The sequence below is a fragment of the Salmo trutta genome, chromosome 23 (genome assembly GCF_901001165.1).
Source record: "Salmo trutta chromosome 23, fSalTru1.1, whole genome shotgun sequence".
NCBI classification, from domain to species: Eukaryota; Metazoa; Chordata; class Actinopteri; order Salmoniformes; family Salmonidae; genus Salmo; species Salmo trutta.
Window position 1 is genome coordinate 50,119,351 of NC_042979.1, and position 23,770 is coordinate 50,143,120.

Here is a 23,770-nt window from a genome sequence, read left to right on the forward strand (position 1 = left end):
ACACACGCAGGAAGAGACACAGGAAGAGACACAGGAACACACGCAGGAAGAGACACAGGAAGAGACACGGGAAGAGACACGGGAAGAGACACAGGAAGAGACACAGGAAGAGACACGGGGAATCATAACACCCCTATGGAGGGATGATGACCTAGCTTGCAGCTCAACCACACAGGATTCATACACTACTGGATTCACGCTGTAAGAAGGTGAATTATAAATGTACTGTATATGTGTGCTTGGTAAACAAATAATGAATCGGCCAGAGTTCGTATTCCTGCCATAATCAAATGTTTTTAATTTTGCACGTGTTTGAATAGGAAAAAAGTAAGTCTGTAAAAGTATAGACAAAGACGTGAATTCATAACTTGTCTCATAAATTATGTGAATACAATGATGGTTACTCATGTTGTTATGGTAGAGACTATCCTCTAACTAGGTGTGGAGCAGACAGACAGACCAGTATAACGCCCCTCCGGCTACCAGTTATTAAGAGCTCACAGGATTGGACGTTACAAAACAGGGACAATTCATTTCTGTTTAAAGTACTGCTGTTGACTCTGGAATGTTGACGTTGGCCTTCCTGGTTCCACGGTCTTTACTCTCTGCTGAGAGGACGCACTGAGACTCTGAGGACACACAGTCCAACGTAAGAACTCACAGGTTCAGGCAGAGCCGAGCCACTCCTTCTGAAATAGTCTACCGACTGAGGCACGTATTGAAGCTCTCAGCGGAGAAAATATTTAGAGAAAGAGAGAGAGAAAGAGAGAGAGATAAAGAGAGGGAGAGTTAAGAAGCTTCATCTGGGTTAGTTAACGTGTTTAGTGAGTTTGCTCTATTCACTCTGTTTATGCATGGTCTGATTGACTGACTGTCTGTCTGATTGTCTGTATCACTGGCAGCTGTTGGTGTTAAATACTTTGGATTCCTTTCCAAGAACCAGAACAGGTTTAGACAGAGAAGGGGAGGCATTAAGATACTGTTTAGCATCCCAAATGGCACCCTATTCCCTATATAAAGTGTGTAGGTCTGGTCAAAAGCAGTGCACTATAGAGGGAATAACATGCCATTTGGGAGAGTCTCAGTTATCAGAATGCTGACACAACAACATTAGACCAACTAGAATACAGATGATTTCTGATGTGGAAACATGTTACAGTGAAATGCACTGCACCCATTTGTTTCTAATTCCGATATAGAAGGATTGTTAACGTGTTTACTGGGTTAATAACACAGTTCATTTCTGTCCGTGCAGGTGACTATCGGGTTTGAATCTATGACTCCATGATGAATACACAGGTGGTTATGAGAGACGGACGAGTGCTGTCAAGGTATGTCATTACTGTGTTTTACTGACTCTGTTGATTATTCCATGATGATAGAATACGTGAAGTGTCCGTACAGAAGGCTTGAGAAGGAACGAGAAGTGTAAATTAGAGTTCAAAAGTCCAAGCGAGATACATAACAACTAGGGTGGGTGTGCTATAACAAAGGAGAGTTATGCTTTCAGTTTTCATCCTGTGTATCTCAGCTGCGTATTATCCTGTGCTTTATATCCATTCTAATATCTTAATGTTATACCAGAATGTTATGGCATTCTAACTAATTCACTATTAAACATACACAGTAAAATTGCAAGAGTTAATTCAACTTCTAAGGAGTTAAATTTAACAATATTTTGAGGTTTATATGGTCCAACCCTTGTTTTGTGTTAAAACTACTCTGGTCATGGTGTTGATATTTTTGCAATTAAACGACAGTAAACGGAGTGTTACGAACCGGCTCAGAGTTCGCAACAAAAGGGAGACAACGTGGAGACAAGGAGTATCAAAATATATATTTATTAAATAAAGTAACTAAGTAATTAACAATGGTGTGTGTAATCAGTAGTGTAGTGAGTGTTTGCATGCATAAAGGTAATAATGCAGGGTGTTGAACAGTGCCAAAGCAAACAACCAAAAAGCCACAACTACCACAACCAAAACCAAAAACAACAAGGTGTCTGCATGGAGAGAGTCTCCCCAATGAATGTGGAAGAGGTGCCTTTATCCTGGGACACAGCCGAGCCCAGGTGTTTCCCATTTAGCTGACGACCCTCCCAACTCCGCCCACCGGCATCCTAATAAGGAAAACAAGAGCAAAGAGAGAGAATACGGCAGACAGAGTGGGAGGGTCGTCACAGGAGCAAATATCAAACTCTCTGACAGTTGCTTAAATTTAACTCCAATTTAAATTTTTACTATTTTCATTGTTATTGTTATTTTTTTTTAAATGTAACCTTTATTTAACGAGGCAAGTCAGTTAAGAACAAATTCTTATTTACAATGACGACCTACCCCGACCAACGCTGGGCCAATTGTACGCCACCCTTTGGGACTCCCAATCACCGGCCGGATGTGAGCAAGGCTGGAATCGAACCAGCGACTGTAGTGACGCCTCTTGCACTGAGATGCAGTGCCTTAGACTGCTGCGCCAATCAACTCCCTTGCTGTTTTACATTTTTCTGTGCCGTTTTAAATGAGCAATTAACACCAACAGAGTACATTTCTCTTTCAGTTTATTACCTTTCAGTTATAAGGGTGTAAAGGGTAAACAGTTGTTAATGTGGTATCCAATCTGTGTTGGCAGCCAATCTGCAGAAAAATATCTCCTGCTTTAAGATCACTCACAACTTGCATTTGAAATGCCTGTCACCATGTCAACTGGAACATTTATCTCACTAACGGTTATCAGAAATCCATCCACTTACATTACCTTTATTCCATTATTATATTATATTATATTACATAATTGGATCAGTTTAGAAAAATGGTTTCTTATCTTTTTGTGTTGCATAAAATCAAAAAACATTCAACGTACATGAAAAAAACACAGATGTTGAAATAAACAATTAAAAAAACAAAATCAACCTGCAACAGAGCATGCTGGGAAATATGACAATGGGGTCCATCCCACATCTGTGGATAACTCCATAGATTGAACTCCCTGTCTCTGGTTACTCTTAATGGAGTTAAAGGTACTCCGTCCCAATGAACTCCAGTTATCAGCATTAACTCCAGGCAGTGTACCACTCTCTTCAGGGATAAGATAACTCCCAATAGAGTCAATTTAACAATAAATTTATAAACAGTGATTTATTTAAACTGTTCTTCATTTACTGTGTACATTGTGTTTCTTTCAGGGCTGAGTTCTTATCATTGCTGAACACGTACAACTGTTTTCTAAAAGACAAGACCCAACAGCATCTTGTCTGCTATGAGGTAGGTTGACCCTCACTGCTCCACTGACTTATTTAAAATGTTTTATTTGCACCAAAGAAAACAAGGGATTAAAAAACAAATAAAACAAATAAAAAAAATATTTTTAAATTAAACTTCTGCAGTTTACATTTTAGTTAAAGTTTAATTTATTTGCACTAATTTGAAAATAAGTGATAAACAACAAAACAAAACGAATAAATACAAAAAAAATGGTGTGGTGGAATCCCAATGGCTGACATGAAAACTACACCACATAAAAACCTATATACAAGACACAAGTACAACAATTAAAAATTTTTGTTACAACAGATAACACAAACAACTAATTATAAATGTATAAATCAATAAATCACTAATAACAAAATAATATTTGTTTTGTTTAAATGTGTATATGAGAGTTAGGCTTCATGGAGGAGATTACTGAGTAGTTTAGTTCATCAGGCTGACCCCCAGTCTTCATGGAGGAGATTAATGAGTAGTTTGGTTCATCAGGCTGCCCCCTAGTCTACATGGAGGAGATTACTGGGTAGTTTGGTTCATCAGGCTGACCCCCAGTCTTGTGTTATATAGATGGATTTCAGAATTAACCTGGAAGAATCCATTGAAGGGTTTAGGTAAACTGTCTGGGACCTGGAAGAATCCATTGAAGGGTTTAGGTAAACTGTCTGGGACCTGGAAGAATCCATTGAAGGGTTTAGGTAAACTGTCTGGGACCTGGAAGAATCCATTGAAGGGTTTAGGTAAACTGTCTGGGACCTGGAAGAATCCATTGAAGGGTTTAGGTAAACTGTCTGGGACCTGGAAGAATCCATTGAAGGGTTTAGGTAAACTGTCTGGGACCTGGAAGAATCCATTGAAGGGTTTAGGTAAACTGTCTGGGAGGTATGAGTATTTGTAGATGAAAGTGCATATTTGCCGTACATTGATGTCGTAAATAGAGAAGATATTAGGTTTCTTAATGAAAGGTGCAGATGGAGCCACGTAATTAGAGGTGGCTAGTCTTGCAAATGGATTTTGTATGATGAGTAATTTGTGTAGGTAGGAGGCAAATGTACTGGCCCAGACAATATTACAGTAAATGAGATATGGGTAAATTAAGCTGTAGTAAAGAGTTAGGAAGCAAGCCTGATGACCCAAACCAGTAATCTTTCTGATGACACCAACACATTTCTTCACTTTACTGCAGACTGAATGAGAATGATCTTTCCAGGACACCTTCTCATCAATCAGAACTCAGAGGAATCTAGTGGATGTGACCTGTTCCATTTCATTGCCACCAATTGACATTCTGGATCTTTTGTTTTTTTCTTTACAATGTTTCTTATTCTTACTAGTGAATACAATGAAGTTAGATATTTTTATATTTAAATATAATTTGTTTATCTGGAACCATTCAGAAAATGTGGCCATTGCTGAGTTGGCTTCATTACTTTTTGTGGGATAAATCCAGTTGGTATCGTCAGCAAAGAGAATGGGAAGTACGGTAGAAGATACAGCAGCAAGGTCATGGAGATAGATTAGGAATAACAAAGGTCCAATTATCAAACCCTGTGGGACGCCACAGGATATCTTGGCCCTGGTACATGCACAGCCGTTGCATAAACAAATTGTTTTGTAACATAAAAATAACGACAAATCCAGGCTGTTTCACAACCGGCCGTGATTGGGAGTCCCATAGGGCGGCGCACAATTGGCCCAGCGTTGTCTGGGTTTGGTTGGTGTAGGCCGTCATTGTAAATAAGAATTTATTCTTAACTGACTTGCCTAGATAAATAAAGGTAAAACAAATAAAATAAAAATATAAAAAAACATGCCAAGTGCGTATTCATTGTTTTTAAGGGCTGTAAAGATGTTATCCAGGAGTTACAAAAGAGCCCTATCTGTGGATTGGTGTTCATATAGAATACAGTGTTGATTCAAATGTTTCAACATTCTGTCATAAACCATTTTTTCTAGGATTTTAGAAAAACATAGTACAGGTAAGGGGCGGTAATTTGTAAAAACAATCTGGGATCCACAGATCTGTAGAGGGGGATAACTTTGGCAACTTTCAAATCTTTAGGAGCAATACCAGTTTGCATTGATTTGGTGAAGATATTCATTAGATGCTCAGTGATCGAGGAAGACACTGGCACCAATCTCATCATGACCTGCTGCTGATATCTTTAAGTTACCAATTACCTCCATCACCACCATTACACCAGGAGGATCAAACTGAAGCAGAGAAAGGGAAATGTCCCTTAATGTAATACAAGGGATTTCCATCAGTTCTCAATTTTCTTTGACAGAGAAAAACCCACACTCACAAAAAAAGTTATTAAATTAACATCAGGACCACAATAGGACTAATTTACAACAATACATTGAGATGGGATAGTAGAAGATGCCTTTTTATTATTCAACAGTTGATTGATCATTTTCCAAGTTGACTTTATATTATTTAAGGATTCTTGGAAAATATATTTTTGGGGATATACGAAGTAGGAGATTAAATTTGCTCATACACTTTTTGTAATTTGCAGAATTCAGGGGAGACAAACTGCTTTTTTGTTTTTTTTTTATTATATTTTTTTAGAGAAGGTTTTGAGACCGGTTGTAAAGCAACGTTCCCTGAACCCTTCTGCTACCCTCCTACATGGGTTAACTAAGGGAAAGCAGTTGTGAAATACAGCATTGAAAGATGTGAGTAAAGTCTGGTAAGCAGACTCCTCATCAGCCTGGTTATAAACATTTCACCATGAAATACCAACAAACAACATTTTAAAGCGATCACAATTACTTTAGTTCAATATTCTACATTTAATGCTACTAATCCTTCCCATCTGTTCATGTCCAGCTGCCAAAGAGAAGTGGAAAAAGTGGTCAGAAATGTCAGTATAAAGTATACCTCTATTAGCCACATTATTCAAAGAATTAGTAAAAATATGATTAATAAGGATTTCAGATGAACGGGTCAGTCTGTGGTCTTATAGATAATTACAGATAGCTGGAGTATAAAGTATTCAGTCTGATAGATGGAGTATAAAGTATTCAGTCTGATAGATGAGGGGATACAGATAGATGGAGTATAAAGTATTCAGTCTGTGGGCTTATAGATAGATGGAGTATAAAGTATTCAGTCTGTGGGCTTATAGATAGATGGAGTATAAAGTATTCAGTCTTATAGATGAGGGGATACAGATAGATGGAGTATAAAGTATTCAGTCTTATAGATGAGGGGATACAGATAGATGGAGTATAAAGTATTCAGTCTGATAGATGGAGTATAAAGTATTCAGTCTGATAGATGGAGTATAAAGTATTCAGTCTGATAGATGGAGTATAAAGTATTCAGTCTGATAGATGGAGTATAAAGTATTCAGTCTGATAGATGGAGTATAAAGTATTCAGTCTGATAGATGGAGTATAAAGTATTCAGTCTGATAGATGGAGTATAAAGTATTCAGTCTGATAGATGGAGTATAAAGTATTCAGTCTGATAGATGGAGTATAAAGTATTCAGTCTGATAGATGGAGTATACAACAAGTCAGATGTCAGTGAGGGGTTCTCATTTTTAAATAAATGTATGTTGTAATGACCCAATAGAAAACACATTTTATCCAAGGATATCAATGAAACTACCAAGGTCAGAATCGGGTGGCCAATAGATGCATCTAATTACCACTTTTTAACCAGCCCCAAAAAATCTTCTATGTGTTTACAGCTCTGTACTACTGTACCATTAAACCCTAACCAATGTGTTTACTGCTCTGTACCATTAAACCCTAACCAACATGTTTACAGCTCTGTACTTCTGTACCATTAAACCCTAACCAATGTGTTTACAGCTCTGTACTGCTGTACCATTAAACCCTAACCAATGTGTTTACAGCTCTGTACTGCTGTACCATTAAACCCTAACCAACATGTTTACAGCTCTGTACCATTAAACCCTAACCAATGTGTTTACAGCTCTGTACTGCTGTACCATTAAACCCTAACCAATGTGTTTACAGCTCTGTACCATTAAACCCTAACCAATGTGTTTACAGCTCTGTACTGCTGTACCATTAAACCCTAACCAACATACATGTTATATTTGAAATGTTAAGACTAAAGAACTGTGTTTATCTCCACTAGAGAGATGGAGATGTGGCGTTCGAGGGGTTCCTGAATATCTCCTGGGGAGTACGGCAGCCCATCAGGCTCAAAATACAGGATGACAAACAACCGTTCACCAGCCTACTATCACCTGACCCAGTCAGTCCAATCAGTCCTCATGGAGGCAAGAGGTTACCTTTGACCTTTATCATGCGTATTGTCAATACCACAGAGTCACAGTTAAAATGGAGTAATACAAGCATCACTCAGGCTAAACCCTCTGTCTGTCAGGGGGATGACACGATGGGGGGAGTTTGAAGACCTTCATCAGATCAATGAGACAGAGGAGATCAACAAGCAGGATCCTCCAGAGGAGACTAACAACCACACTACAGGTAACCTCACCTTAACAACCACACTACAGGTAACCTCACCTTAACAACCACACTACAGGTAAACTCACCTTAACAACCGCACTACAGGTAACCTCACCTTAACAACCACACTACAGGTAACCTCACCTTAACAACCGCACTACAGGTAACCTCACCTTAACCATAACAACCGCACTACAGGTAAACTCACCTTGACAACCGCACTACATGTAACCTCACCTTAACCATAACAACCGCACTACAGGTAACCTCACCTTCACCATAACAACCGCACTACAGGTAAACTCACCTTAACAACCGCACTACAGGTAACCTCACCTTCACCATAACAACCGCACTACAGGTAATCTCACCAAAACAACCGCACTACAGGTAACATCACCAAAACAACCGCACTACAGGTAACCTCACCAAAACAACCGCACTACAGGTAACCTCACCAAAACAACCGCACTACAGGTAACCTCACCAAAACAACCGCACTACAGGTAACCTCACCTTAACAACCACACTACAGGTAACCTCACCTTAACAACCACACTACAGGTAACCTCACCTTAACAACCGCACTACAGGTAACCTCACCTTAACAACCACACTACAGGTAACCTCACCATAACAACCGCACTACAGGTAAACTCACCTTGACAACCGCACTACATGTAACCTCACCTTAACCATAACAACCGCACTACAGGTACCCTCACCTTAACCACAACAACCGCACTACAGGTAACCTCACCAAAACAACCGCACTACAGGTAACCTCACCAAAACAACCGCACTACAGGTAACCTCACCAAAACAACCGCACTACAGGTAACCTCACCTTAACAACCGCACTACAGGTAACCTCACCATAACAACCGCACTACAGGTAACCTCACCATAACAACCGCACTACAGGTAACCTCACCTTAACAACCGCACTACAGGTAACCTCACCTTCACCATAAGAACCGCACTACTGGTAACCTCACCTTAACAACCACACTACAGGTAACCTCACCTTAACAACCGCACTACAGGTAACCTCACCTTAACAACCGCACTACAGGTAACCTCACCTTAACAACCGCACTACAGGTAACCTCACCTTAACAACCACACTACAGGTAACCTCACCTTAACAACCGCACTACAGGTAACCTCACCTTAACAACCGCACTACAGGTAACCTCACCTTCACCATAACAACTGCACTACTGGTAACCTCACCTTAACAACCACACTACAGGTAACCTCACCATAACAACCACACTACAGGTAACCTCACCTTAACAACCACACTACAGGTAACCTCACCATAACAACCACACTACAGGTAACCTCACCTTAACAACCACACTACAGGTAACCTCACCTTAACAACCACACTACAGGTAACCTCACCTTAACAACCACACTACAGGTAACCTCACCTTAACAACCACACTACAGGTAACCTCACCTTCACCATAACAACTGCACTACTGGTAACCTCACCTTAACAACCACACTACAGGTAACCTCACCATAACAACCACACTACAGGTAACCTCACCTTAACAACCACACTACAGGTAACCTCACCATAACAACCACACTACAGGTAACCTCACCTTAACAACCACACTACAGGTAACCTCACCTTAACAACCACACTACAGGTAACCTCACCTTAACAACTACACTACAGGTGTAGTTAACAACCAACCACATTACGTGTATTTGGTATTTTACCAAATAGGGTGATCTTCTGTAAACCACCCCTACCTTGTCACAACACAACTGATTGGTCAAATGCATTAGCCTTCCCTGTAGCTCAGTTGGTAGAGCATGGTGTTTGCAACACCAGGGTTGTGGGTTCGATTCCCATGGGGGGCCAGCACAGAAAAAAAAAAAAAAATGTATGAAATTGTATGAAATGTATGCATTCACTACTGTAAGTCGCTCTGGGTAAGAGCATCTGCTAAATGACTAAAATGTAAATGTAAATGTAGGAGGAAAGAAATTCCACAAATTAACTTTAAGGCACACCTGTTAATTGAAATGTATTCCAGGTGACTACCTCATGAAGCTGGTTGAGAGAATGCCCAGAGTGTGTAAAGCTGTTATCAAGGCAAAGGGTGGCTACTTTCAAGAATCAAAAAAAAAGTTTGGATTTGTTTAACACTTTTTTTGGTTACTACATGACTCCATGTGTTATTTCATAGTTTTGATGTCTTCACTATTATTCTACAATGTAGAATATAAAAAAAACCTTGAATGAGTAGGTGTGTCCAAATTTGACTGGTACTGTATATTTACACCACCGGTCAAAAGTTTTAGAACAACTAAAAGGGAGGGGAGCAACTGTCCATTTTAAGTCAGAGGGGATGCAACCACTGGTCAGGGATGAGTTTGTTGAGGGAAGTGAGGAATGGGAGAAGGTCTCCAGAGATGGTCTGGAGAAGATAGGAGGGGATGGGATCGAGCGGGCAGGTTGTTGGGTGGCCAGACCTCAGTAGTTGCAGGATGGCATCTGGAGAGAGAGGGGAGAAAGAGGTCGAGGCGTAGGATAGATCTGGAGAGAGAGGGGAGAAAGAGGTCAAGGCGTAGGGTAGATCTGGAGAGAGAGGGGAGAAAGAGGTCAAGGCGTAGGGTAGGTCTGGAGAAAGAGGTCGTGGGCGTAGGATAGATCTGGAGAGAGAGGGGAGAAAGAGGTCGAGGCGTAGGGTAGATCTGGAGAGAGAGGGGAGAAACAGGTCGAGGCGTAGGGTAGATCTGGAGAGAGAGGGGAGAAACAGGTCGAGGCGTAGGGTAGATCTGGAGAGAGTGGTGAGAAAGAGGTCGAGGCGTAGGGTAGATCTGGAGAGAGAGGGGTGAAACAGGTCGAGGCGTAGGGTAGGTCTGGAGAGAGAGGGGAGAAACAGGTCGAGGCGTAGGGTAGATCTGGAGAGAGAGGGGAGAAGCAGGTCGAGGCGTAGGGTAGATCTGGAGAGAGAGGGGAGAAACAGGTCGAGGCGTAGGGTAGATCTGTGTGAGTGAGACCAATGGACTCAATAGGCTGTGAATGAGTAGCAGATACCATCAATCTTTTTTTCCCAAAGTCGTTGACAAAGTCACCTGCAGAGAGGGAGGGGGAGGGTGTGGAGGAGAAGGTAGAAATTAGTTTCAGGGTAGAACCATGACATTTAATGGTAGAAAGTGGCTTTAGCAGCAGATACAGAGGAACAGAAGGTAGAAAGGAGGGAGTGAAAGTATGATAGGTCCTCCGGAAGTTTAGTATTCATTTAAAAAAATTCTCAGCTGCCCGCAGCCCTGTTCTGTGTGCTCGCAATGAGTCACTCAGCCATGGAGCAGGAGGGGAAGGCCGAGCCAGCCGGGAGGAAAGGGGATAGTGCGAGTCATAAGACGCGGAAAGGGAGGAGAGTAGGTTCGAAAAGGCAGAATCAGGAGAGAAGGATTTAGCAGAAGGGAGAGAGAGTGAAGATTGCCATGGTGCATAACCCTCGGTAGGGGCTGAGTGGTTAGAGTTGGAGAAAATGGAAACAAAGTACTGATCAGAGACCTGGAGGGGGGTTACAGTGAGATTAGTAGGAGAACAGAGACCTGGAGGGGGGTTGCAGTGAGATTAGTAGGAGAACAGAGACCTGGAGGGGGGTTACAGTGAGATTAGTAGGAGAACAGAGACCTGGAGGGGGGTTGCAGTGAGATTAGTAGGAGAACAGAGACCTGGAGGGGGGTAACAGTGAGATTAGTAGGAGAACAGAGACCTGGAGGGGGGTTACAGTGAGATTAGTAGGAGAACAGAGACCTGGAGGGGGGTTACAGTGAGATTAGTAGGAGAACAGAGACCTGGAGGGGGGTTACAGTGAGATTAGTAGGAGAACAGAAACCTGGAGGGGGGGGGTTACAGTGAGATTAGTAGGAGAACAGCCTCTAGTAAAGATGAGGTTAAGAGTATTGCCTGCCTTGTGAGTTGAAGGGGATTGGAAAAGGGTGAGATTAAGAGGCAAGGAGGGGAAAGAGATTCGAAGGCGGAGGTTGAAGTCACCAAGTACAAATAGCGGTGAGCCATCGTCAGGAAATGAGTTTATCAAAGTGTCAAGCTCATTGGATGAACTCTCCAAGAGCACTTGGTGAGCGATAGATGACAATAATGTTAAGCTTGAGTGGACAAGTGACAGTAACAGCATGGAATTCAAATGAGAGGGAGAAAAGATAAAATCTCCACTTAGGAGAAGTGAGTAGCCCTGTGCCACCACCGTGACAACCCGATACTCTCTGGTCGACTACGACAGAACACATAGTAATGAAGAGAGAGCAGCTGAAGTAGCAGTGTTCTCTGGGGTGATCATGTCACCGTCAGGGACAAACTGAACGGCAGCCTAGGCTGAGATGAACTCTGCATTCTTAACTGCAGATCCAAACACCTCCAGAGACCCGGAATTCGACATGAGTTGTGCGTGCAGGGTACACTAAATAAGAAGGGTTGTTGCCAAGGGGTGGGGAGTGTCTGTGAAGCGTACAGGGAGAGGTGAGAACAGGTATAGAAAACACACACATAGTTGACAAATCTACAAAATGGTAAGCTGTAAATAACTAGGTAAGATATTAAAGTGAGAGAGTGGTGTGGAGCCTTCCTCTCCTCTCCTTCCTTCCTTCCTTCCTTCCTTCCTTCCTTCCTTCCTTCCTTCCTTCCTTCCTTCCTTCCTTCCTCTCTCCTCTCCTCTCCTCTCCTCTCCTCTCCTCTCCTCTCCTCTCCTCTCCTCTACTCTACTCTACTCTACTCTACTCTACTCTACTCTACTCTACTCTACTCTACTCTACTCTACTTTACTCTCCTTCCTTCCTTCCTGTCCTTACTTCCTTGAATAACTCGGCAGAACCGTCTTTGTTTCGGTGACAAAACCACCACTTACAGCTACCACTGAGAACCCAGGGGAGACTGAAGAACTAACACTAATTACTGATTGCATAGCAGAGGTGAAGAGCACACCTCCCTGTACTAATTGCTAATTGCCTAGCAGAGGTGAAGAACACACCTCCCTGTACTAATTGCTGATTGCCTTGGAGAGGTGAAACCACTCCCCCTCCAATACAGCCACTGATTACCAAAACAAGTCATAAATTGCCCCTCTCCTTAGTCCTGGTTGATGTGTCAACAACTGTCTTCAAGTTGTGAGCAGTCAGCAGTTCACACACAAAGTAGGTCACTGGGAAGACAGGCAGCACTTAAAGTAGATGGACCTAGTTAAACTTCTCGCTCCTGGAGATATCAGGAGTCCTCTAGCTGTAGAATCACTCCTGGAGATATCAGGAGTCCTCTAGCTGTAGAATCACTCCTGGAGATATCAGGAGTCCTCTAGCTCTAGAATCACTCCTGGAGATATCAGGAGTCCTCTAGAATCACTCCTGGAGATATCAGGAGTCCTCTAGCTGTATAATCACTCATGGAGATATCAGGAGTCCTCTAGCTATAGAATCACTCCTGGAGATATCAGGAGTCCTCTAGAATCACTCCTGGAGATAACAGGAGTCCTCTAGCTATAGAATCACTCCTGGAGATATCAGGAGTCCTCTAGAATCACTCCAGGAGATATCAGGAGTCCTCTAGCTGTAGTATTACTCCTGGAGATATCAGGAGTCCTCTAGCTGTAGAATGAAGCACACTGAGATGGAGCCTGAGAAGCTAGTCCCCATCGACGATGGCTATCAATCATTGTGGCTAGGCGATTCTATGGTAATGTCGCCCAACTCTACTGTCCAGGGAGCTACAGGAGTTATGAAAGCTGTACGCTGCGCCCCACCCCAACCAAGCAGAAGACAGAGGTGGAAGAGGAGCAGTCCAACCTGATCCGCTGTATGAGTGATGCTTCCCTGGTGAAGAGGAGGGTGAAGAGGAGTCCACAGAGAGAGAGGAACAGGCAACACTGCTTCTCCATCAATGGACACTTCTATAACTACAAGGTAACGTCGATGAGAGAACTGACCTGATCGTTACCAACCTAGGACATGATTTGATCCATCAAATCACATTGGATGAAAATTACGTTCTTAAAATAATGTTTCTTGTGTAATAGCTGTGTCATATTCTCTGTTTCTTTATTTCTTTGAATGCTGGGAGTGTTTAGTGCATGCTGGGAATTTTACGAGTGGTGTCTGGAGTTAGATCGCCTGTGTTTTCTTTCTTATTTCATTTTCTTGGTGGTTTTCCTTTTCAAAGAATGATAATGGGTTTTTTGTGGTAGTATTCAATATTTTGTATTTCCTGTTGGTATTGCCCAGGCTTCGGTGGGGATGGCGACCCACAGAAAAGCGTCTGCTGTCCTGCTGTGTGCTGTCCTGCTGTGTGCTGTCCTGCTGTGTGCTGTCCTGCTGTGTGCTGTCCTGCTGTGTACTGCCTTGCTGTCCTGCTGTCTACTGTCCTGTGTGCTGTCCTGCTGTGTGCTGTCCTGCTGTGTGCTGTCCTGCTGTGTGGTGTCCTGCTGTGTGCTGTCCTGCTGTGTACTGTCCTGCTGTGTACTGTCCTGTGTGCTGTCCTGCTGTGTGCTGTCCTGCTGTGTGCGTACTTCTTTAAGGTATGTTCATATAAGTTATGCCGTTATTTTCTCCGTCAACAAGGGTAATGATTTCGAATGTACCGCCGTTTATTCCCAACGAGCTATTGGCGCGAAAGTGAATTGCAGTTTGGGAAGATTGCAAATTCAATTAAGATTGTCTTTTTGGGTTGTTAACACCCGGCTCTGAAACAGGTTGTTGTTTCGGTGACAGGTGTTTTGTGTTTTTGGACTCACCGGAGCAGGCTTTGGAGTTATCATTTAAAGTCAAGTATGACAACAGACTGTATATGGCTTATGCTAGTACGGGTAGTCAACGGTGTTTTGAGTGTGGGGCTGTTGGCCGTAAGCGACATGCTTTCCCGAAAAGGGAGAAGGCAGAGGGAGATGCGCAGGTGGTCCTCGTAACTCCTCACTGATGTAGGGAGAGGTGGTCCTCGTAACGCCTGGGCTCACTGATGTAGGGAGAGGTGGTCCTCGTAACGCCTGGGCCAACTGATGTAGGGAGAGGTGGTCCTCGTAACTCCTGGGCCCACTGATGTAGGGAGAGGTGGTCCTCGTAACGCCTGGGCCTACTGATGTAGGGAGAGGTGGTCCTCGTAACGCCTGGGCCCACTGATGTAGGGAGAGGTGGTCCTCGTAAAGCCTGGGTCCACTGATGTAGGGAGAGGTGGGCTGACAGCTGTAGAGCAGCGACAAGCACATGTTGCTGAGGAACAAGTTGTCCGTGTTGAGGGCACAGAGTTGCAGCTTTTACCAGAGGGGAACATGGCATCTGATGTTCAGCAGAAAAACATTGTTGGAGGTAAGGATGGATCTTGGGAGCCATTTCCCCAGACTGGTGAGGAGATGCCCAGTACGAGTGATGCGGTACAGAAGAGGGTTCAGGTGGAGCTAGTCTCCCAGGTAGTGGAGGAGATGTCCACTACTAGTAATGGGGTTCAGGTGGGGCTAGTCTCCCAGGTAGTGGAGGAGATGCCCGGTATGAGTGATGGGGTACAGGAGGGGGTTCAGGTGGGGCTAGTCTCCCAGGTAGTGGAGGAGATGTCCACTACTAGTAATGGGGTTCAGGTGGGGCTAGTCTCCCAGGTAGTGGAGGAGATGTCCACTACTAGTAATGGGGTACAGGTGGGGCTAGTCTCCCAGGTAGTGGAGGAGATGTCCACTACTATTAATGGGGTACAGGTGGGGCTAGTCTCCCAGGTAGTGGAGGAGATGTCCACTACTAGTAATGGGGTACAGGTGGGGCTAGTCTCCTAGGAAGTGGAGGAGATGTCCACTACTAGTAATGGGGTTCAGGTGGGGCTAGTCTCCCAGGAACTGGAGGAGATGCCCGGTACGTGTAATGGGGTTCAGGTGGGGCTAGTCTCCCAGGTAGTGTAGGAGATGTCCACTACTGGTAATGGGGTACAGGTGGGGCTAGTCTCCCAGGTAGTGGAGGAGATGTCCACTACTAGTAATGGGGTTCAGGTGGGGCTAGTCTCCCAGGTAGTGGAGGAGATGTCCACTACTAGTAATGGGGTTCAGGTGGAGCTAGTCTCGCAGGTAGTGAAGGAGATGTCCACTACGAGTAATAGGGTACAGGTGGGGCTAGTCTCCCAGGTAGTGGAGGAGATGTCCACTACTAGTAATGGGGTTCAGGTGGGGCTAGTCTCCCAGGTAGTGGAGGAGATGTCCACTACTAGTAATGGGGTTCAGGTGGGGCTAGTCTCCCAGGTAGTGGAGGAGATGCCCGGTACGTGTAATGGGGTTCAGGTGGGGCTAGTCTCCCAGGTAGTGTAGGAGATGTCCACTACTGGTAATGGGGTACAGGTGGGGCTAGTCTCCCTGGTAGTGGAGGAGATGTCCACTACTAGTAATGGGGTTCAGGTGGAGCTAGTCTCGCAGGTAGTGAAGGAGATGTCCACTACGAGTAATAGGGTACAGGTGGGGCTAGTCTCCCAGGTAGTGGAGGAGATGCCTGGTATGAGTGATGGGGTGCAGGTGGGGCTAGTCTCCCAGGTAGTGGAGGAGATGCCTGGTATGAGTCATGGGGTTCAGGTGGGGAGTGTTGAGAGGGATGTGGCAGAGAGGAGTCAGGGGTCTGTGGCCTCAGTTGAGGAGGATCAGGAGAAGGATATCTCTATTGATAAGATAGTAGATGGTGACGACTCAATTTACAATTTTATAGTAGGTAAACGGGTTCCTGGATCAGACTTTTGGGAAATCTGTCAAATGGACAGATTTCTTTGATGTTGCTAAGTTTGTGAGGTCAGCTGTGTTGTTACAGAAGATGGTGGGGTTAGACCAGTTGAGTGAGAAGTGAAGCATTTCCTATTGAGGAAATGTGTTACTGCTGTTACGGCAGCAAAAGGTAGTGGGAAACGTGGTCAGGTTAAGAGAAAATGAAAACAATGATCATGCCCTTTTAGGGAGTGTTATTTTCTCTGTCTTGTTTCTCTGTTGCTTCTGATTTTCTATTTTCTATATGGCAATAAATTGCAAGGGTCCTTAATCAACGTAGACAAACTGAGCGTGATATGTCATCATATAGTACATAGCAAACTCACTTGGATTATTTTGGCTTTGAGGCGAGCCTTGCATTTCGTTTTCAAAGTGTGTGACAGAAGCAAAGAGATGTGCTCGCCATGAAGATTTTGCGTCACAAAGAGTAAGGGCCCTTATGATGGAGAAGACAATGGTCGGCTTTGGGCCAGAGGATGATGACTTTGTGGCTGAACTGATCTACAATTACGTACTGGGAGAATATTGCCTGGGAAATGACTTCCTGGGTTTGACTCCGCAGTCTAGCCAGGCTGTCAGCAATGCTAAGCAGCTTGGTTGGCCCCTCACTGAGAGGAACTGCTTGGTTGGCCCCTCACTGCGGGGAACTGCTTGGTTGGCCCCTCACTGAGGGGAACTGCTAGGTTGGCCCCTCACTGAGGGGAACTGCTTGGTTGTTTGAGTGTTTATTGTGTTGTGGGTTCCCAGACCCAATAAAGGTTCTTTAAAACTATCTCTGTCTGTCTGTCTGTCTGTCTGTCTTTCTCTCTGTCTCTCTCTCTTTCTCTGTGTCTCTGTCTCTCTCTGTCTCTGTCTGTCTCTGTGTCTGTCTCTCTCTGTCTCTGTCTCTCTCTCTCTCTCTAGACGGCTATATTCACTCCATCCTATGGAACATCCACTAACGTCCGCATCAACAGCAAAATGACAACACATCAGGTCATATCACAGCTCCTTCAGAAATTCAAGGTGAATTATGCCAAACTACCAGGTTGTATTGTTGTTAGATTACTTGGGGGGAGTCTTCTGGTTTGGATCTAATAGTATGTGTGTCTGGTTCACCGCTGGGTTTCCACTTTGTGTTGCAGATAGAAAATGATCCCAATGAGTTTGCCCTCTACTGTGTCCATCAAAGTGGAGGTACGTTGTGTTATTCTCTTCCAGAACACAACTGATGCTGATATCCTTCTGACATCATTAACACGTTGGACGGGGTATAATTGGTGTAAACTGGGGCTCTCCAATGTTTTTTCCAGGGTTAGGGTTCGCCACTGTTAGGGTTCTCCAAGGTTATGGTTCTCCAAGGTTATGGTTCTCCAAGGGTTAGGATTAATAGTGTCCTTTTCCTCCTATAGAGAAGAAGAAGCTGTCTGACTCAGACCTGCCGCTGTGGGAGAGGCTTGTCCAGGGCCCAGCGGAGATCATCATGAAGATGTTCCTCATGGACAGACATGAAGAGGAAGTCAGCAACGATGTGAGTGTCTGCCTTCAGCAGGGTTTTGAGGAATGAGTTTTTGGGACACTAGCCACACACAGTGCACTAACCCCTGCCTATGACTGGCTCTGCTCTCTGCCCAGGTGGCCCAGTACCTCAACCTGGAGCTGCCCATCCTGGAGGGGGTTCTAGTGAAGCTGGAGGAAGAGGAGAACAGAGCGGTGCAGAGAATCACCACCAAGTGAGTTATGAAGGAGTTACACTATCCTAAAGTAGAGGTGGACCGAAACATTCAGACTGGGTTCTGGGTTAACATGCACTGAATCAACCCCTTCAGGTCAACTGGGTCAATCTGGAATCTAAACCGTACTGTGTTTACCCTGTGTCGCCTGTAGCTAAACGCTGACGTGTCACTGTCGTAGAAATATTGGTCCAATAATATTTCTCAGATCCTGGAACTTGTAAATTCAAATAGACTTTATTACAAAGTAACAAACTGAGCTGGTCCATGGATCAACTGTTTTTCCCAACCTCAGCACACTGCTTTTATACAGTTTCATCTTTACATTACATACATAGTCACTGTTCTCTACGTAAATGATCAACTCTTTCTGGCTTCACGTCACTATTGTTTCCCACCCTAAGTTCTTTCTTTGAGGCTTTTTCCCGCCTCTACAAATAATTTAACACTCTACAAATCACTGAACCAATTTTATTGGTGGCGCAACTGTGACAGTTTGGTAAAAAAATAATAGGGGCCCGTACCAGGCTGCAGTCACAAGTACATTCATTATATAGATTATATCAGCACCCACCTGGCTATAGTCACAAGTACATTCATTATATAGATTATATCAGCACCCACCTGGCTATAGTCATAAGTACATTCATTATATAGATATCAGCACCCACCTGGCTATAGTCACAAGTACATTCATTATATAGATTCTGACGTTTCTTGTCCAGTCATGCATCTGTATTACAAGGTGTGTCTGTTTCTTTTGTATATTGTCTTATCCTATACAGGTGTGGTTACGGGTTCTTTTTAAAGCTTTTATTATTCAGTTTCATGACATTATTATTTCACAATATGCTACTGAAAAAACACTGACGTGCCACCTGTAGCTAAACGCTGACGTGCCACCTGTAGCTAAACGCTGACGTGCCACCTGTAGCTAAACGCTGACGTGTCACCTGTAGCTAAACGCTGACGTGTCACCTGTAGCTAAACGTGGACGTGTCACCTGTAGCTAAACGCCGACGTGTCACCTGTAGCTAAACGCCGACGTGCCACCTGTAGCTAAACGCCGACGTGTCACCTGTAGCTAAACGGGGACGTGTTGTTTTTGTGTCCTATAGGTACAACCAGCAGCAAATAGTCTTGTCTCAGCTTCTCAGCTCCAAGATCATCAAGACCGAGACAGAGGTGTGAGGAGTGGACTTCACGCAGACTGGACTGCACACTTCACGCAGACTGGACTTCATACTTCACGCAGACTGGACTGCACACTTCACGCAGACTGGACTGCACGCAGACTGGACTGCACACTTCACGCAGACTGGACTTCACGCAGACTGGACTTCATACTTCACGCAGACTGGACTTCATACTTCGCACTTCACGCAGACTGGACTGCACCCTTCACACAGACTGGACTTCACGCAGACTGGACTTCACGCAGACTGGACTTCACGCAGACTGGACTTCACGCAGACTGGACTGCACACTTCACGCAGACTGGACTGCACACTTCACGCAGACTGGACTGCACACTTCACGCAGACTGGACTGCACACTTCACGCAGACTGGACTGCACACTTCACGCAGACGACTTCACACAACACATACCAGAACAACAGTACACAGAATACAGGAGGGGACAGACTGTCCAGGGAAGAAGATGTTCAACATTAAACTGAAACAATGTGTGTCCCAAATGGCACCCTATTCCCTATATAGTGCACTACCTTTGACCAGGGCCCTATTCCCTATATAGTGCACTACCTTTGACCAGGCCGTTGCGCTGTATAGGGAATAGGGTGCCATTTGGGACTCATCCATACTACACCATAACTAAACCTGAAAGATTGCAGGAGAAAACAGATGTCCAGGGAAGATATTGTTCAATGTTAACCTGAAACGGATGTTATACAGCAGACGATGATCAGAGATGAACTGAAAGCAACAAGTAGAAAAATAGGAAACGTTAAATATGTTAATATTTTTCAATGAAACTGATGCATCTAATAGAAAGTCATTTTGGTACGAGAACGACTAGTCATCCCTCCACCTACACAGCTGAACACCTAGTCATCCCTCCACCTACACAGCTGAACGAGTAGTCATCGCTCCACCTACACAGCTGAACGACTAGTCATCGCTCCACCTACACAGCTGAACGGGTAGTCATCCCTACACAGCTGAACGACTAGTCATCCCTCCACCTACACAGCTGAACGACTAGTCATCCCTCCACCTACACAGCTGAACGGGTAGTCATCCCTCCACCTACACAGCTGAACGGGTAGTCATCCCTCCACCTACACAGCTGAACGGATAGTCATCCCTACACAGCTGAACGACTAGTCATCCCTCCACCTACACAGCTGAACGGGTAGTCATCCCTCCACCTACACAGCTGAACGGGTAGTCATCGCTCCACCTACACAGCTGAACGACTAGTCATCCCTCCACCTACACAGCTGAACGGATAGTCATCCCTACACAGCTGAACGACTAGTCATCGCTCCACCTACACAGCTGAACGGGTAGTCATCCCTCCACCTACACAGCTGAACGGGTAGTCATCCCTCCACCTACACAGCTGAACGAGTAGTCATCGCTCCACCTACACAGCTGAACGGATAGTCATCCCTACACAGCTGAACGACTAGTCATCGCTCCACCTACACAGCTGAACGGATAGTCATCCCTACACAGCTGAACGACTAGTCATCCCTACACAGCTGAACGACTAGTCATCCCTCCACCTACACAGCTGAACGTGTAGTCATCCCTCCACCTACACAGCTGAACGGGTAGTCATCCCTACACAGCTGAATGACAAGTCATCCCTCTACCTACACAGCTGAATGAGTAGTCATCACTACACAGCTGAACGACTAGTCATCCCTCCACCTACACAGCTGAATGAGTAGTCATCCCTCCACCTACACAGCTGAAGGGGTAGTCATTCTCCACCTACACAGCTGAAGGGGTAGTCATTCTCCACCTACACAGCTGAATGAGTAGTAATCCCTCCACCTACACAGCTGAATGAGTAGTCATCCCTCCTCCTTCACAGCTGAAGGGGTAGTCATCCCTCTGCCTACACAGCTGAAGGGGTAGTCATCCCTCCACCTACACAGCTGAAGGGGTAGTCATCGCTCCACCTACACAGCTGAATGAGTAGTCATCTCTCCACCTACACAGCTGAATGAGTAGTCATCCCTCCTCCTAGACAGCTGAAGGGGTAGTCATCCCTCCACCTACACAGCTGAACGTGTAGTCATCCCTCCACCTACACAGCTGAACGAGTAGTCATCCCTCCACCTAGACGGCTGAATGAGTAGTCATCCCTCCACCTACACAGCTGAATGAGTAGTCATCTCTCCACCTAGACAGCTAGCTCCAGAACGACTAGTCATCCCTCCACCTACACGGCTAGCTCCTGTTTCTGTAATAGATGCTCAACAACACAGCAAATAAATGCTAGCTAGCTCCCAGTTTGTACACTGGTTTGTTACTGTTGAATCATGTGAAGTGATTCATTTTTCAATAACACGCGGCTAGCTAGCTAACTGGCTAGCGGAGGTGTTATGATCACTAACATTATGGTTGGAATGTACTTTTGACCAATCAGATTACTTGGCCCAGAGTAACTGTTTAATGAGCCCTATAAAGTGGTAGTCTGATCATAGCAAAGATTAATATTACCCAAGATTGGACAGCGGCGTCATTTACACTGGGAGCCCCCTCCGGATGCTTCATGTTTTTTCTGGAGGCCGTACATATATTTTCAGCTTCCTGTGATTTCAGTACGTGACTTAATTAGGGGTCATAGGGGTGGTTTTGAAGAGTTTAAAAGTTTTTTTTTTTAACATATATGTGACCAGTGGACAGTTATGACCCGGCATGTGAAATCTGAATTCAATCTGCCCAAAAAGGATTGTTGATCTCCATTGGACGCAATTGTCTTACAGTACCAGAGGGGTCTATATGTCTGTCCCCACCACCTTCTTCAAAATACTTTCCATTCTTAACCAAAATTCTGGAGAAAATGAGTTTTCAAACAGCTAAAGGATTTTTAAAGTGCCAACTGTATTTTTGACAAATTCCAATCTAGTTTGCGGCCCACCACAGCACCAAGACAGCGTTAGTTCAAGTGGTAAATGATCCTAGAGACAACATAGAGACAGCCTTAGTTAAAGTGGTAAATTATCCTAGAGCCAATACAGATGCCAAACAGCTCTATGTCCTTGTACTCTTTGATTTAAATGGTGCATTCCTCACTGTTGACCATGATGTCCTTCTGGAGAGATGGGTTGGCCTCTCCGGTCCAGTTCTAAATTGGTTTAGAACCTGTTGTACCGGTCAATAATTTTTGGTCAACCTTGGTGAACATAACTCAGAGAATATACAAACTGTGTTAGTGATTTAAACTCTTGGATGACTCAACTTCCTCCAGCTAAATCAAGACACTCCTGAGGCAATTATTGTTGGAGCCAAAGCACAGAGAGAGAATCTCGACGCACATTTTAATTCACGGGCAATAAAGATAAAACACCAGGTAAAAAACCTAGTTGTTATTTTAGATTCTGAACTCCATTTTGAATCACACATTAGGAATGTGACCAAAATAGCTTTTTTACCACCTGAGGAACGTTGCCAAGGTGCGGCCGTTTCTTTCTCAGGCTGATATAGAGCGACTCATCAATGCTTTTATTACAATCAGGCTTGACTACTGTAATGCTCTCCTGTCTGGTCTACCCAAGAGAGCCATTGGTCAACTGCAAAACATACAGAATGCTGCAGTACGGGTACTGACCAAGACCAGACGGAAAGCACACATTACATCGGTTTTAAGGTCTCTACACTGGCTGCCTGTGAGTTTTAGAATTAATTTAAAGATTATTCTAACCCCAATACATACATGCTCTTAAGTTATGTACCCAGTAGGTCCCTCAGGTCCTCTGGCTCAGGCCTTTTAACTATCCCAAAGCCTAGGACCAAGAGCCATGGAGAGGCAACATGTAATTACTATGCCCCCAGCCTCTGGAATAGCCTGCCAGAGAACCTAAGGGGAACCAAGAGGCTTGGAGAGACAGCCTTTAGTTACTATGCCCCCAGCCTTTAGTTATTATGCCCCCAGCCTCTGGAATAGCCTGCCAGAGAACCTGAGGGGGACCAAGAGGCATGGAGAGACAGCCTTTAGTTACTATGCCCCCAGCCTTTAGTTACTATGCCCCCAGACTTTAGTTATTATGCCCCCAGCCTTTAGTTACTATGCCCCCAGGCTTTAGTTACTATGCCCCCAGCCTTTAGTTACTATTTCCCCAGCCTTTAGTTATTATGCCCCCAGCCTTTAGTTACTATGCCCCATTCTATAGTTATTATGCCCCCAGGCTTTAGTTACTATGCCCCCAGGCTTTAGTTACTATGCCCCCAGGCTTTAGTTACTATGCCCCCAGCCTTTAGTTACTATGCCCCCAGCCTTTAGTTACTATGCCCCCAGCCTTTAGTTATTATGCCCCCAGCCTTTAGTTACTATGCCCCCAGCCTATAGTTATTATGCCCCCAGCCTTTAGTTACTAT

General features: G+C 44.5%; 1 protein-coding gene and 1 long non-coding RNA gene across 7 annotated transcripts; one reads left to right on the plus strand and one right to left on the minus strand.

Annotated features, from left to right (window-relative positions):
* Nucleotides 1-20: 20 nt before the first annotated feature.
* On the plus strand, nucleotides 21-20,153 carry rassf6 (Ras association domain family member 6). 6 transcript variants are annotated; one of them, XM_029710587.1, is made up of 11 exons: nucleotides 21-201; nucleotides 1,256-1,331; nucleotides 3,182-3,260; nucleotides 7,381-7,532; nucleotides 7,633-7,736; nucleotides 13,471-13,670; nucleotides 17,387-17,488; nucleotides 17,608-17,659; nucleotides 17,875-17,993; nucleotides 18,098-18,195; nucleotides 19,314-20,153. In XM_029710587.1, the coding sequence occupies exons 2-11, from the start codon at nucleotides 1,285-1,287 to the stop codon at nucleotides 19,384-19,386; spliced, it is 1,026 nt and encodes a 341-aa protein (XP_029566447.1). In that variant the 5' UTR covers nucleotides 21-201; nucleotides 1,256-1,284; the 3' UTR covers nucleotides 19,387-20,153. The 6 variants fall into 6 exon arrangements, with proteins under 6 accessions (XP_029566447.1, XP_029566442.1, XP_029566446.1 ...); XM_029710582.1 differs by having other exon boundaries at nucleotides 22-209; XM_029710586.1 differs by lacking the exon at nucleotides 21-201 and adding an exon at nucleotides 486-649.
* A 286-nt stretch (nucleotides 20,154-20,439) lies between these two features.
* Nucleotides 20,440-20,919, minus strand: LOC115160197 (uncharacterized). Its single transcript, XR_003869027.1, has 3 exons — nucleotides 20,863-20,919; nucleotides 20,555-20,650; nucleotides 20,440-20,496 (listed from the first exon to the last, which is right to left on the minus strand). It is a non-coding gene; the product is annotated as an uncharacterized LOC115160197 (long non-coding RNA).
* Nucleotides 20,920-23,770: the final 2,851 nt, after the last annotated feature.